Consider the following 15,113-nt stretch of genomic DNA (forward strand, 5'->3'; position numbering starts at 1 on the left):
CATGTTGCACACTCATCTAGAACAGTGGTCTAAAGCGAACAGAGACCTTTAAAGTAGTTCAGATCTAAACAAAGAAGTGGATGATGCATAGACACTGACAAACAATCTCCTGTGTTGTTTAGAGAGCAGGACCTGGTTACATAATGTGCACACATTGGTAAGGCATGTAATTGCAAGGCTCGATGCCCCAAAGTTGTTTTACAGCGATTTCATTTCCAGAAATCTGGTTTATTTATAGCAAGCCTGAAAAAACTAAATGGTCTGTTTGTCATGGTGGCTCGAGAGGTCAAGAAATACTCCAGGAAGTTATTTCTAATTTGCTTATAATGAAGCTGAATTTTTTTCATCACTTATTTGTTACAAAAACAGTTCAATATCGGTCTTCATTAGATTCTTCCAAGGGTTACTTTTTTGTTTCTCTCTGACTTCTCTTAATCGCTTTTACTGTCTTTTTCTCTCCGTGTTATTTTCTCTCTCTCCCCCTCTCTATCTCTAGTCATGTGATTTTGCTGTAGAGATGAGCAACAGGGCAGGAATCTGAGGTTCAGCCAACGCATTACATAAAGCTCCCTCCTTCTCCCCCAGTCGTTGCTAGAAAACAAACGTGAACCACTTCTTCTTCGGCTCGGCTAAAGTGAATGAACTCACTTCCTGAAGGCAGAGCAGGGAGTTTTTCATTAGGGAAAAAGAGAGAGAGAGAGAGAGGGGGAGAAGGATTGTTTCAGGAACAGACTGGATTCTCTGGTATTTAAGAACAGTCAGTATGTGAAGAAAAACATGCAAGTCTGTCTGAAGCTGGCTGCAATCAGCTGCTGCAGCCTGTTGTGTCTACAGACCGAAACATTCACATCCATGTCAAGATGGCAAGGCTTCCCGTCTTTACCTCCTGTTAGCGCTGAGCTGGATGTTTGCCACAAGGACACACAGCAAAGGTTTTGATTTATGGTCAGTTTCAGATTTTGCCTGTTGAAGTCATCACGACACAAACTGGACGCATCAGACGTGATTCTTCTTTAATTGTGTTTTTCATTTCACTGTAGAGCAGAGGGTCTTGAATCTGAAGCTTCCTGTGGTTTTGACAAAAAAGGAGAAACTAAACTTAACTACAGTAACTTTTTCTATATTTTATAAGTGAGCTCTGGTACCAAAACTGTGCTGCAACCCCATCAAGAGAGGTTTGTGTCTCCCCCTGGTCTCAAATCAGACAAAGCCACTGTGATTGTTCTGCAGATGGAGTTTAGTTTCTTTTTTACTTTTAACCTCCTAAGACCTGAACTCTTTCATGGCATGCATTTTCAGTTTCTCTTTGCTATTTGGGTTGATTGGGACCTGATGAATGTAAAAACAAAGAATTACCTGATTTTTTTTTTTCTTTTTACCTGATTTTTGTTTCTGAGAAAAATTAGATCGACATATGAGGACATTCGCTTTAAATTTCGATAGAACAGTGGCAGTATAGTGTCCTCGGAAGTGGATATCAGGCCCTTTAGTATTTTGGTGTAGACCAGCGGTCCCCAAACCCCGGGCCACGGACCAGTACCAGTCCGTGAGTCGTTTGGTACTGGGCCCGCGAGAGTTCAGGCACAGGTGTAAAATTTATGGTTTTCAGGGTTTTTATCGGTTTTTAGTGTTATTTTTTTAATTGTTTTTATCGTTAATTCTGTTTCCCTGGGTCTTTTCCTGTGTGTTATGAATAAATCTTCTTTATTGGTACCGGTACTGGTTTTATTTTGTTGTATTTATCCGCGACACCTTAAAGGCCGGTGTGTGAAAATAGTGTCGGACATAAACCGGTCCGTGGCGCAAAAAAGGTTGGGGACCGCTGGTCTAGACAACCCAAAATGTGATTTCCACATATGTGGATGCCAGGTCCTAGGAGGTAAAATTTAAAAAATATAAATTTTAGTTATTTTAGCTTCAAATCTGCAAGAAAGACATATTATTAAAATGAAAAGTTAGTGTGTGAAATGATTTGTTGAGCTGTTGATAGGCTCATTTCTACTCGGGCTGCGTCACCTTTACCGGGTTAGCATTAGGGTCAAATTCCGCTCTGATCCCAAAAGAGTTTAAAAAACCTGGAAGTTCGTGTTTGACTTTAACGCTGTCCTCTCTCTCTTTGCTTCTCCCTTCCACCCATTGTTGTCCTCCCCACCTTGCTCTCTCTCTCCTTTAACTCCCTCCTCCTCCTCCTCTCTTTGTGTTTCTCTCCTTTTCTCCTTTTCTTATCGGCCCTCGGCCTCACCCCTCTGTCTGCGTTCTTTCTTCCTCTCTTTGTCTTTCTTCCTGTCTATTTTCTTTTTCTGTCCTCCTGTCTCTCTATCACCCCGTCTTTCTCGCCTGCCCAGCTGTTCTGACCCCGAGAGCTGGTGTTTGCAAACTTTACAGAGAGTGAATGTAGAGAACAAGACAATATGAGTAGACAGCGGTTGTAGTTTTTCTATATGTGTCTATGTATTTATGCTTAAAATGCTTTGTGTGCAACAATAGGGGTGTGTTCGTGTGCGTGTTTATGTATGTGTGTGTTCTTCAGTGTTGCGTAACCTCTGTGAGTGGGATGCTGTTTGCGTCCAGTATTTATAAACTACTCCGCTCCAACAGCAATAACATTGTGAAATCAAGCACACACACACACACACACACACACACACAGTCCTCTCGTAAATGACGGTAGGAGTCATTCAGCCTCTTCCTCATCCATCCATCCTGCTGCAGTTGTGTAAAACAGTGACCGCTGGAGACAGTCGACTTCCTACAGCGAAAACAAAGATTTTGTTTGTTTTGTTTGGAGGAAATTGCAGTTTTCAATGTTTTAATGTCAGATAATCAGTTAAATTACTCTTAATGTGCACAATGGAAGACCTAAATCTCCAGAGTTCTGCTTGAATGAGGGATTCACGTCTATTCAAGCCTCAAATGAGGGATATGATAGCTGAAAGACTCTCTAGATTTTATAGTAAACCGTAGAATGATTCTTTAAACGTAGATAAATTAGAACCAGATGAAAATATGTTGCCGGATAAAATGGGATGAAAGGGAATAAATTATTTTAAGGAGGGAATAAGGATAGGAGCAGCAAAAAAAACCAAAAGTAGAATTCCTTAAAAAAAATCATCATCACACAGGAGACGTTGTAACATATGGAATGCAGCTAAAATATTAATAAGAGCTAAAACTTCACTTGTAAAACCAATTTAATATTTTCCTCTATGATTGTCAACTGTGGGTGACGATGGCGGGCAAAATCAAGGACTTAAACATCTATTCTAGTTATGTGTTTATAGGACCTTTTTTATTTTACGATGGCAATAATGGTCTTTGCATATGTGCAAACTGGCATGTCAACTTAAAGACAAAATAATGCTGTATTTTATGGGTCGGTTTATTGAAACTTTCCTCAGAATTTTCCTAAAAATGTGCAAAAAATTGCAAGGATATTTCCCAAAAGAAGTCAACGTGGTGCTGCGGTGGTTAGCGCTTTTCCTGTTTTGGAATGAGTTCTTTCCACGGACTCTTGGCTTCCTCCCACTGTCAAAAGACATCGTTAGGTTAGCTGGGTATTCTTAATTGGCAAAAGGTGTAAATGGTTGTCTGTCTGTGATTGGCGGCCTGTCCAGGGAATAAGCTCCAGCCTGACTACAACCCTGAATTGGATAAAATGAAGAAAATAGAGGGATGGGTTTCCAGAAAGAAATGGTTACTGTAACACTTTATTCCCTTGTTGTCTGAGCCGTCATTCACTGTCAGCTGCAGATGTTCATGTTGTTTTTTCTGTGTCTCGCAGAGATGTAGTGTGTGTGTTGGTGTGATCGGCGGACCATCATGCACCTCTTCTTGCTGCTGATCCTTCAAGCTACAGCAGCCATCGGACAGATTGATCCCGGTACACAGGCACACACACACAAACCCCATTTTACCCCATCTTGATTTTAAATCTAAATCCGTCCTCTGCAACGAGCCAATTTAAACAGTTACAACTCAATAAAATGTTTCATTTGTAAAGATCTAAAATCCGTCCTTGCAAAACACATAAAAATAAAATTGTGAATGTGTTTTTCCAGCACACTGTCGCTACCCCTTGGGCATGGAGGATGGACGGATCAAAGACGATGCGCTCAAAGCATCCAGCCAATGGCACGAAACAACAGGACCACAGTACGCCAGGTCAGTGTGGCTTAAGTCGACTGGTTTTAAAAAAGTGTCTTTTATTGTTTTTAACTCTTGAATAAAGAAAAAAAGAAAAACCTGAAATGGAATTGTGGGATACAAAATCGATTAAATATGCTTTAGAATGAAGACAAATAAAAATTTGTAGATTTTAGAACTCCATCTTTTGGTTAAACTTGTGCAAGTGTGTTTTATCTGTTTGTGTGTGTGTGTGTGTGTGTGTGCAGGTTGAATCGTGAGGAGGGAGACGGCGCCTGGTGTCCTGCAGCGCTGCCAGTCAGTCAGTACCTCGAGGTTTGTGTCTGAAGCGTGCTCAGCCATGTCCATTTACCTGCATTTGTTTGTATGTTGCAAAGTGATCTCTGGGTATTTTCAGTTAGATGATAGATATCCTCAAAATCTACATCAAGTCCAGTGTTATGTGGCTAAGTTCTACTCCATAAGTAAGAAGGTGTCGTGCATGCAGGAGAAAGTGGCGCTGCGCAGTCAGTGTAACATGAGAACGTGTGAAAAGATCCCAATGGATCAGAATCTGAGGTTTCAGAGTGCAACACAATATTTAAGTGCTTTGCGAAGCAGCTAAATTCAGTACATTCTGATTTAAAGGTGAAGTCTGTGTATGGTCTACAAAGTTATTCTTTGAATAAATCTAGAAGCTCATGTGTTACCCAGAGAAGGCTGTTTTATTACAAACTGGCATATAAACCTAAATCTGTGTATAACAGCTGACTTGTGGGACGAGTGGAACACAAAGAAATACGTACCTTCAGAACTGAGCGATCTTTTAATAAAGTTGGTGGTATCGATGCTGCGCCACATGTGTGAATGCTGCAGTGTGAAGCTGTAGGTATTTAAATATCAAAGGAGAGAATCTGAGTCACAGTCATCTGTGGACATCAGAGACTGTATGGAAAATCCTCAGTGGCACATGAGCTGCATATTTATGTGATTCAGACATTCTTACACTTCACATCTGTTTAAGTCGCTTTAATATCTGTATATTGACATACATTTAATATGTTAAAATGAGGAAAATAATTAAACAATCTAAAACCTGAAAATAATTTTGTGATGTTGCAGAGGTTTTTGTGTGCACACTGTTGAGTAAAGGCACACAGAGCATCTTTAGTTTTTACAGTTTTCTTTATGGGCCGATTTCTGTAGAAATGCAACAAAAATCCTGAGACGCTGCAAACACTCAGCTCACGATAAAAACCAACTTTGAAGCCTGTTATAGATCTCTGACTTGAATGCATCTCGTATTTGGAAGCTGCATGCCTCTTGACATTAAAATTGCAGGATTAACAACCAGATGTGTGGACGGCTTGCCGCTATACTTTTGGGGTGAACCATTTTCCCACGTTAATGATACAATATTATCTTTAAATGCAGCCTTTGGTTTTTAGGTTACTCGCATGTTACATGATTTGACCGAAAGCCTTTTGCTGGAATTTTCTTTTTAGGTGGATCTTGGCAGACTCACCTTTCTGACGGTTATTGGTACTCAGGGACGATATATCAGGAACTCTGGGAATGAGTTTGCCCGAGAGTATCGCGTAAACTACAGCAGGGACGGCAAGCTGTGGAAGTCCTGGAGGAATCGGCAGGGGAACGAGGTGAGTGACCCAAATATATTACAAAAATGACTTGATGAGAGGAGAGAGGAAACAGACTGAAAAATGGGACATGAGAAGGGTCTGAGCCGAAGGAAGAATAGGAGAAAATACGTGAGGACTGATGGAGGGAAGACTGGAGAAAGAGGAAGAAAAAAAAGAAACGAACAGGATTTTTTTCCACTCGTTTTTCACTCTAAGCTGCTTCTGGTCATTCATATTCATATCAGAGGAAATTACATTTACACACCAGCTTCCTGTTGGCATTCGAGGTCCCCGCGGCTACGCAACACTGTTAGAACAATTTAAAACACCAGAATCATGTTTTTGATCTGAGGCTCCTCCCTCACATTCACATGGGGAACTTCCCAGAGTCTGTGCAGATTTCTGGTTATTTTGTGCCCAGCAGCACAAAGATTCACATTCCAAATTTCTCAGGGTGCTTTTTTTCACTTTAGGAAATGAAGCCCGGAAACATCCGCTGAGGAGTAACTGATTCATGCCGTCAGCAGAAACTCTCAAGCTTGTCTTCTTTGCTTTGAATGTTCGGCTGCTTATTTCTACACGTGCAGTTGTGCAGGGGCACTGTGTGAGAGGCAGTGAATATTAAAAAATATATATATTATTTTCTTGTGAACATAAATTTGGCATCATCCTCACCGTCCTTTTGCATCTATTTGTGATTGTTTTCGTGTTTTTGTCACTTTATTCAATAATTCTGGTCATTTAGGGGGTTTGCTGTCACTTTGTATTTGTTTAGCATAGCTTTTCTTGTCTTTTTAAAGAAATTTTCCTGCATCATTATAATAATGTTGGTCCAGGATCTACGTTGCAACTGACCAATCAGCTTTCAGTTTGCACTGGCCAAGAAGTTAGTTAATTATTTTAAAAGTATCACTAGCAAACTTACATGAGCAAACTAAATTTGGCTAACAGAAGCTGACTTGATAATATTTTTATTAGATTGTATAGATTAATAAAGAAAACACAGAGCGTTTCATATAAACATAGCCTTTTTTTTTTCTTTTTTACCCCATAATACAAAGCTGTGACATCACAACAATGTGACTGGTCACTTTCAATGTTGATCCTGGACACACATTGTTATGATGATGCAGAAAAAACACCAACACAGGGATATCAGATGCACCAATCGTTGGTTGCTGCCCCTCCCTGATCTTGATTTTGTCGGTGGTCTCTATTGCCAAGCGCTGCTCATAGCAGGTTGTTTGCTCACTGGGGCTCTCTCTCTCTAATATTGCAGCATATTTAACTCCCTATTGTCAGGCACACATTTTCCTCTAGACACCATCACAGTGGATTTTAATCAAGCAATCAAAATGTGACTGAAATGCACACCTTCAGGTCTAAATCAAGGGATTTAACAAAAGTAACACAAAACCTATAAAACTGGCTAGATAGCAACATTTCTATCTCTTTAATCAGCCCATTCTCACTCCCAACGCGTAATATACAGACGATTTGTCAAGTCCTGAGGTGTTCCATGGGAATGCAAAAGGTGACCTTCTGCGTTTGTATGCTACGCGCTGGATTGTGGATGAAATCGAATAGAATGACGCTCCCACGGTAAGACATGTTCCAGCCGTGTATTCCAGCCCTAACCCTAACCTTATCCCTAATCGTAACCAACACCTTAATTGTGTTAGATAGTGTTTTCCAAAGCAATTTAAGTAAAATAAACGTACATGTGTGGATTCGTTCCAACGGTTCTCATTTTCCGAACTCGTAATATAGCGTTGGGTGGCTGAAATCGTAATATACCGACTATTTGTCACCTAGCATAAAATGTTACGCTTTGGGAGTGGGAACGTGTTGCTTTAATAGCTTTATTGTTTGTTTGTTTTTCAGCCTAAAAATTCCCTCCTTCACTTGCACCAATGTCTCTTTGGGAGTTCCAATGCACACCTTCCAAATACACGTTCAACACTTGGAATCAACTCCAGATCTCTTGCCTGGTTCATTTATCACAGAATAATGAGGGCACAGGCCTCACCTGGCCCGGACACTGTTTGTCAAGCAGTTCTCTGAAAATCAATGGACTGTATAAAGATGGCTATAAAGTCAAAACATGTCACATGACAACTTGTAACAACACTATTAACCTACTGATTGAACAGATGTTCCAGGGGTTTAATCTTTCTGTACTCCTGGTGTGATGGTCTTCTTTGTATCCCTGATATCTGTGTATAGATTATTGAGGGAAACAAAGATGCCTACACCTCTGTCATAAAGGACCTCCGCCCTCCGATCGTCACCCGCTACGTCCGGCTGCTCCCCGTGACCAGACTGTCCACCACCGTCTGCATGAGAGTGGAGCTGTACGGCTGTTCATGGGACGGTAGGACACATAAACACACAGTTTCTTTGTTAATGTGCGTTTTCGTCAGCTCAACTGCCATTAGAGACTGTTTACACTTCCTCAGAGACAAGTAAACCTCTTCATGTCAACATAAAAGCTTTTAATGTCCATAAACAACCGTTTTTCATCCACAAGCAACACTTTTATTTAACAAACACTGCTGTTTATCAGATCCTTATATCAAGCAAAAACTGGAATTTGAATGATATGAGTGTGATCCTCACACTGTTGTCATGAAGGTTGAAAGTTTGCTGTTCTGAGTGCAGCTGTGGGATCTTATTGTGGTGAGATAACAGTAAAATGGGATGAACTGCACCTTTAACTTTCCACTCCTCCTGGTTTCAGATGGGCTGATATCCTACAGCGCTCCAGAGGGTCAGCGGATGCAACCGCCGGGTTATCCCATCGCCAACCTCAATGACTCCACATATGATGGAGTACACGAAAGGGGGTGGGTCTCTCTTTGCTGCACTCGTACACACATCACATGTCAGCGTTTCCTGTTTACTGACTGCTTTGTCATCCGATAGGAAGCTTTTCGGCGGCCTGGGTCAGCTGACGGACGGCGTGATCGGCCAAGATGACTTCACACGGACCCACGAGTACAGCGTGTGGCCTGGCTACGACTACCTGGGCTGGAAGAACGACTCGCTGGAACACGTGGAGATGGAGTTTGTGTTCGACAGGCAGAGAAACTTCACCTCGATGAAGGTTTTTCATTTTTGCTTCCTCTACCTCATCAGTACTATGAACTCACCACAAACTTTGTCATAGCAGTAGTGGTTGACAGCACTTTTACATTTGTTTTTGCAATTACCAGACTTACTCAGAGCCTAAAAATTGCCTCTGGTTCAGATCCAGTATCAGGTTTCTCTAGTTTGCTCGGCACCATGTCAGCGTCAGCCTAGGCTGATGGCAGTGGACCTGTTTAAACATCTTTGTGAGGACAGAAAATTGCATGATACTATACTTGCGGGGGCCAGAAGTCACTTATAGGGACAAAATGCCCGTCCCCACGAGTTTGAAGGCATTTTGGAGATTCAAAATGTGGTTTTAGCATGCTCTTTTAGCATAGCAGGATTTAGCAGGCACAGGATTGTCACATAATAAAAGAGATTGAAAAGTGTTTTCTGCCTACCTTTATATCTGGTCAAGCTTTTTAACCAGTTGCTTACAGCTCTCCTTCATCACTGTGTAACTGATGTAACTGCAAAAGTACTTTCCATCCAGCGTTTGCTCTTCCTGTAATATGGAGCGCAGCCAGCAAGTGCTCCAGCAATGCTCAGTGGAGTCATGTGTTTACTTTTAAGTCACGCATCAGCAGCTGCTAGCATCTCCTCCTACTGTGCCATCGTTGCCACTTTGTCTGAGTCCATTATAAATGAGCTTTAGATCCCTGTGGAACTCCCTCACGCTTTACAAACAATAGCAGATCTGCTACTTACTCTTATTTCATTCTCCATCCAGGTCCATAGTAACAACATGTTCTCCCGCAATGTGAAGATCTTCTCCTCGGTCTCCTGTTGGTTTAAGCCCCACTTTGTATGGGAGGCGGAGCCTGTGGAGTTCAAGACAGTGCTGGATGACCGGAATCCGAGTGCTCGCTACGTCACCGTGGATCTGAACCACCGCACTGCCAAATCCCTCCGCTGCCGCTTTTACTTTGCTGACATCTGGATGATGTTCAGCGAGATTTCCTTTCAGTCAGGTAACAAACACACGCACATGCAAACAAAAGTGCAGAACAGTAAAAGAAGGAAAAATAAGTAACTTCCTGGTTTTTGTTTTTCAGTGGACACCATATTCCTGACCCAAATGACATCTCCTCTACCCACTAAGGACACCATCACAACACCTGCACAGGAGATAGGTTTGACAATTAATTGTTTCACTTTAAAGACAGACAGTTTTAAAGTCGCCACTTCAAAACTGCGACAGATAGAGGGCGCTGTTTTGTCAGTTTGTGCTCAGGTCATTTTTTTTGCCTTTTTCTTAATTTTTGAGGACATATATCTTTTTTAGCATTTCTGTCATACTTAGTGGAGCCCACTAACAAATGAATTTGCAGAAACAAATGATAAAATCTTTGGTATATGGTATTCTAACCTTTCTTCTCAGCCGCTGCTCCATCAGCTAGTGTCACACCAGAAGATGGGAAAACACCCATCCTTATCGGCTGCCTGGTAACCATCATCCTTTTGTTGGTCATCATCATCTTTCTTATCCTATGGTGTCAGTACGTCTGCAAGGTATTAGAGAAGGTGAGGATACAAATAAATGAATTACCTTTGTTTTTCTGAGTGGAAATACCTTTATTTTGTTAACTTCCTGTCATGTCCGTTGGTGTTAAAGATGCTGTAATCACTTAATCGCTTTAGGTTTTAAAAAATAAAAAATCAAAACCTCAAAAAGAGGTTAAAAGCTGCAGTTTAGATCCCAAACTCAAGAGGGAGATAGGAGGTATTTATTTTTCTTTTTAGGAAATAAGATTATCGCTTATGTTTGTGGCTGAATCAGGACTATTAAGCATTAAATCAGATTAAAGAACGAATGAGAATGAATTGACTGACTCTTTACAGGTATCTGTGACCCCATTTTTTTTCTTTCTTCCATCCTAATCTAGGGTCCACGTCGGATTCTTGATGAGGAGGTGACGGTCCGGCTGTCTTCCTGCAGTGACACCATCATTTTACAGACTCCACCTGTGCCCCCGCGCTCTGGACGCGCCCCGACTGGTACTCTTCTTTTCCTTGTATCATTTAAAACATGCCTTTGATTGCCATTATTATTCATGCAGAAAGAATTGGTGAAAGTTAAGGTGTTAAATTTCGTGTTTGTAGGAGAGATATTCTAAAGAAAATCTCTCTATGTACATTTATCCTTGACTGATTCCTGCTGTTTTTCCACAGGTCCCGTGAACGCTGACCCTCACTACGAGAGAATTTTCCTGTTGGACCCTCAGTACCAGAACCCAGCGGTGCTGAGAAACAAACTTCCAGAGCTGTCACAGAGCGCAGAGGCATCTGGTAAACACCTTCAACGATGAAGTCGATGCAGGCGTTCATTTAAGAATTAGTGAAAAAGACACAAGTTGACAAATAGCAGAAAGTCCTTTGAACGCTGCGTCATGATGTTTGTCTTTGAGTGACCACTTCATAACCGTGTGTTTAGGTTTGTAGTAGGAATTTGTGTTAAGAATCATTGATGCCTCAGAGATGTTCCAGATCTATCCATTATGACATGATTAATCACAGCTGTAGAGGAAAAAAGGTCGAAAGCCTTTCAATAAGAGAGACTGCTGCCTCCTGGTGGCGATATCAGTAATTTCAAACAAACTCTACGAACTTCAAGCATCCATCAAAGTTCTGATCTTCTGTCACTCATTAACAGCTCCTCAACCTGTTTCTCTCCAGTTAATTTACTTCAGAACGTGTTAAATAAGCTCTTTTTTCTCCTTTTTCTCTCTGTTTAAGTTTCCCAGATGAAGTTGAACATGCATGCTCATTCATACTTATTCTGCAGTGCTTCTCTCCTTTTCCTCTCGGCTCTCTGCGCCTCTTTTCCAAGTTTCCTCTTCTTCCAGCTCTCCTCCTTGGTAATCCTCTCTATGACCTCCTCCTGCTGACTTCCTGTCATATGACATCAGGATGGCTTCGTGGTAAGAGTTGAAAGGTGTGACTTCATGCAGTTAATCAGATCACATATACTTAAGTGAAATCAAGTGAAGTTTGGAATTTTATTTTATTTTTATTTTTCAATTCTTTTCCTTCTATGAATCATCTTATGACCTCTCATGACCTACTGGAGGGGACCTAACCCTGAGAGGTTGGGATATCCTGGATTGAAAAAAACTTCTGTAAAAAACAAATTCAAACTAGTAAAACTTCAGTCAGCAAGTAGAATAATGGTACTAGTAAAATGATAAAGAAGTACTGCTTTTACTTTGAATAGAAAACTAGAAATTGCCAGTAACGTTTTTACTATAATCTTGTGCTGTTGGTACTTTTCAGTAAGCTTCACTTCAGTTTTTTTTTTTATTAGACATTAATTAAACAAGCACTTGTCTTTCCAACAGCATGTGGAGGTGGCTACGCTGAGCCAGACATCACCCAGTGCACGCCGCACCAGTGTTTCCATAGCAATGCGCCACACTACGCTGAGACGGACATCGTGCGGCTGCAGGGCGTCACTGGCAGCAACATGTACGCCGTCCCCGCCCTCACCGTGGACTCTCTCACCAGGAAGGACATCTCCGCTGCCGAGTTTCCTCGGCAACAGCTGATCTTCAGGGAGAAGCTGGGGGAGGGGCAGTTTGGCGAGGTGAGCTTGTGAGAGGTTTCGTGGGCTGCAAAGTTATCCTGGAAAAATCTTATTTCATCCCTATTTCATCTTCTTCCCTGGCAGGTCCACCTGTGTGAGGCGGAGGGACTCCCAGAATTTCTTGGGGAAGGCTCGCCCCTCCCTGACCGAGATGGTCACTCGGTTCTTGTGGCTGTTAAACAGCTGAGGGCCGACGCTACCAGCCAAGCCAGGTACTCTTTATGAGTGTGTATGTGAAACGGGATTATGTCAAACTATATCAATCTGGAGCTGAGGTGGTTAAAGGTTCATCACCTGGAGAGCATATATTGGTTAAAATCAGTGTATTCATTGCTTTAATGTGTTCATATGATGAGATTTTTTTACTATTTATATACTAAAAAACAAAAATGTAGTCCATAACTAGTCAAATGAATAACGTGCAGGACAGAAAGCTCCAAACTGTATTTCCTGGTTGACTAATTTTTGCACAGAAATCCCTCCTACCTACAAATGCAGACCATGTTTGTCTTTAAAAGACTGTTATTTGAAGTGAGAGCAGTACTTGACTCTGTAGATGAGAATATATTAGGATAAACTGGTGTAAGAGCTTCAAGAGATGTGCAGGAACAAATAAGATCTGTGCATCACTGTAACACTGAGGAAGAGATGCTTGTAGGTGGTTCCTTTGAGTTGAAGAACAGATCTGAAAATGCTCCCTCTCCTTTATCTGCCCGTCGATCAGGAACGACTTCCTGAAGGAAATAAAGATTATGTCTCGTCTGAATGACCCCAACATCATCCGACTGCTGTGTGTGTGTGTGTCGTCCGACCCCCTGTGCATGGTTACTGAGTACATGGAGAACGGAGACCTCAACATGTTCCTGTCGCAGCGGGAGATCGAGAGCACTCTAACACATGCCAACAACATCCCTTCAGTCAGGTTAACTATGCACACAGTTCGCACAGGTCATACATGAAAACAATCGACTGTCAGGTTTCTAAACTATCTTGTTAGTGCGCTTTTGATTCTCACCACTTTTAATCGCTTTCTGCTTCTCCACTTCAGCCTCTCTGACCTCCTCCATATGGCGGTGCAGATTTCGTCGGGGATGAAGTACTTGGCATCTCTGAACTTTGTGCACCGTGACCTGGCCACAAGAAACTGCCTGCTGGACCGCCGCCTCACCATCAAGATTGCCGACTTCGGTATGAGCCGAAACCTGTACAGCAGCGACTACTACCGTATCCAGGGCCGGGCGGTGCTGCCTATACGATGGATGGCCTGGGAGAGCATCTTGCTGGTAAGGTTTGGAGGGAGGGAGTTGATTTAAGATACGATCTTTATTTTGCTCCTTTTAAACTTTACACCTCTGTCATGTGTTACTTTTTGGTGGAAGTTCTGCGGTTATTCTCCTGCTGCATTAAAAATCTTCAGATACTTGAATGAATGTTAGCCTGATGAATATTATACTTTCCTTTTTTTTTTTTTTTTTTTTTTTTTTTTTTTTTAAACCTGTCCCGTTTGGTTCTTTTGCCATCAGAATTATTGTCTAAAGGCGAAGAAAGATGCCCAACGGATTTACTTTACCAAATGGACCATCCCAGCCTTGCCGTAATGGTCCATTTGATTCAACTTTTTATTGTTTATTTTATTTTCACTTGCTGAATACGGGACAGACTTGACTGGAGGAGAGAATGTGGAGAAAGAAAGAGGGAAAGAAAAAAACCTGAGAAGAGGGACGGGGAAAAAGGGCAAAAAACAAAAACCAACAGAATAAGCAGACAAAAAATACATATATCGATCACCTGGATCACCTGTTGAGAAAGAAAAAAGAAAGCAAGCAGAAGAAAACGAGAGTAATAAACAAGATCACAATGATATATGAGAATATGACAGTAAATACTAAATATTAAACATTATTGTGCAGCACGTGAGATCGACAGCGCACAGTGTGCTTTGAGGTAGGAGCCAAAAAGGGTGTAATTTGTGTGTGTGATCACCCGTGTGTACACCTGTGAGCATGAACGCGCTTGTTTTTAAAAGGTTCCTTCATGTAATGATCTGCTAGAGGGTGTGGGGGGCCACTGCCCCGACCTCCAGGGCATGAAGCAGGTATGGAGGAGATCAAGACTCCAGACATCCAGAGGCCCCCAGAACACAAGAGACCAAGGAAGACCAACAGAGGGGCAGCCGCGCCACTATCCCAGAAAGAGCTGAGGAGAGTCCCAGATGAGGGGTCACTCAGCAGCCGCGGAGCAGAAGCCAGGGGGGGTTGCAGTGACGTGCCCGTGAGCTCCGCCGGCAGCCAGCTGTGCCTGAGTGGCCGAGCCCCGGGCCGTGAGGCCGAGGGCACCCCATCCCCAAGGTGGCCCGAGCGAGCCCCAGGCTCCAGGCCCCAATAAGCAGCCGCCAAGGAGTGAGCCGGTGGGTACCTGGGCGCCCACCCCCGGAGACAGAGAACCACCAACGCACCGATGTCTGAGGGCGTCCGCCACCGGCAGGGGAAGTGGTGGGGGGAGATGGGCCTCCAAACCTTGGAGGGCCTGAGATGTCCTCAGAGAGGTGGCGTCTGATACCCAACCTGACATATAGACACAGACAAACAGGCACACACAGATACAAACATCTATTCCCACCCTCATGCTCTCATATA

The 15,113-nt window shown here is 42.4% G+C and overlaps 1 protein-coding gene across 1 annotated transcript in view; it reads left to right on the forward strand.

Annotated features, from left to right (window-relative positions):
- The window catches only part of ddr2l (discoidin domain receptor family, member 2, like), a 45,473-nt gene that overhangs the window by 20,986 nt on the left and 9,374 nt on the right, over positions 1-15,113 (forward strand). The window contains exons 2-17 of the mRNA XM_063489335.1: positions 3,782-3,880; positions 4,059-4,161; positions 4,392-4,458; positions 5,628-5,780; positions 7,989-8,136; positions 8,503-8,608; positions 8,688-8,868; positions 9,625-9,865; positions 9,950-10,027; positions 10,276-10,418; positions 10,781-10,892; positions 11,067-11,183; positions 12,233-12,477; positions 12,562-12,689; positions 13,202-13,399; positions 13,526-13,760. Coding sequence (XP_063345405.1) covers positions 3,820-3,880; positions 4,059-4,161; positions 4,392-4,458; positions 5,628-5,780; positions 7,989-8,136; positions 8,503-8,608; positions 8,688-8,868; positions 9,625-9,865; positions 9,950-10,027; positions 10,276-10,418; positions 10,781-10,892; positions 11,067-11,183; positions 12,233-12,477; positions 12,562-12,689; positions 13,202-13,399; positions 13,526-13,760 — 2,316 coding nt within the window. The 5' untranslated portion in view covers positions 3,782-3,819. The remainder of the gene's footprint in view (positions 1-3,781; positions 3,881-4,058; positions 4,162-4,391; positions 4,459-5,627; positions 5,781-7,988; positions 8,137-8,502; positions 8,609-8,687; positions 8,869-9,624; positions 9,866-9,949; positions 10,028-10,275; positions 10,419-10,780; positions 10,893-11,066; positions 11,184-12,232; positions 12,478-12,561; positions 12,690-13,201; positions 13,400-13,525; positions 13,761-15,113) is intronic.

Source organism: Pelmatolapia mariae, linkage group LG12 (assembly GCF_036321145.2).
Source record: "Pelmatolapia mariae isolate MD_Pm_ZW linkage group LG12, Pm_UMD_F_2, whole genome shotgun sequence".
In the NCBI taxonomy this organism is placed as follows: domain Eukaryota; kingdom Metazoa; phylum Chordata; class Actinopteri; order Cichliformes; family Cichlidae; genus Pelmatolapia; species Pelmatolapia mariae.